At 42.8% G+C, this 822-nt stretch overlaps 1 protein-coding gene across 2 annotated transcripts in view; it reads right to left on the reverse strand.

Annotated features, from left to right (window-relative positions):
* Window positions 1–822, reverse strand: part of Eif2ak3 (eukaryotic translation initiation factor 2 alpha kinase 3) — a 72,387-nt gene that overhangs the window by 27,191 nt on the left and 44,374 nt on the right. For both annotated transcript variants that reach the window (XM_005364776.2, XM_026787981.1), the window contains exon 12: window positions 214–363. In XM_005364776.2, the coding sequence (XP_005364833.1) occupies window positions 214–363 (150 nt within the window). The remainder of the gene's footprint in view (window positions 1–213; window positions 364–822) is intronic.

Raw genomic sequence — 822 nt, forward strand, 5'->3', positions numbered from 1 at the left:
AATATAAGTTACAAGAGCTAATATGTAGCCTGAGCTAATGGGCCAATCAGTTTTATAACTTATGGAGATCTCTGTGTGATTTTCTTTGGGGCTTGTCAGCTATGGGGTACCAGGTGGGACAGAAACCCCAACAAGCCGGCCCTCATGTTACAACCATGTTCACAGCAAAGCACCAGCCTTGAAGGAGACACATTATAAGTCTAACGGAGTTACCTTTCATCTTTTAGCCAGATTTCATCCATCTTCTCTTGCCACTTCTCTGGCGGTGTTTCCAGCCAGGCATTGAAGTACCTCACAATGCCTGGGTGTTCTAGCTTAGCCAGGGCCTTGACTTCACGCATCACCTTCTCCCTTGCCAATTCCCTGAAACACAGACAATGGGATGGTTATTTGATGTCCAATGGTGATAACCGGAGTATACAATAGAAGTCAGTGAATATAAAATCAAGAATATGACTTAGTCTTAGGTACATATTAAGTACTAAATTACAAACAAAACAAAAGTGGATTTTAGTGTTTTGTTTTGGTTTTTGGCCTTTCTGGAAATAATGGCTACAGACAAACCTACTTCCTCATGTAAATAAATTTTCTTAGCCAAATGAAAATCACTAGTGACTCTTAAATGTCTGTTGGTTCATGAGAGCAGAGAGTCATCTAGGAGATGCAAGTCACTGGACATGCAGTGAGGGATGATCTATGTAGATAGACAGACAGACCTGTCAACTGTCAAGACAAAAAAAGGATGGAAGTTGAGCAGAAGCGTCCATCTTCCCGTGCTCCCCGACTGCAGCAGTGTTCATCTCCCCGTGCTCCCCGACTGCA

The sequence above is a fragment of the Microtus ochrogaster genome, assembly GCF_000317375.1.
Source record: "Microtus ochrogaster isolate Prairie Vole_2 chromosome 14 unlocalized genomic scaffold, MicOch1.0 chr14_random_3, whole genome shotgun sequence".
In the NCBI taxonomy this organism is placed as follows: Eukaryota; Metazoa; Chordata; class Mammalia; order Rodentia; family Cricetidae; genus Microtus; species Microtus ochrogaster.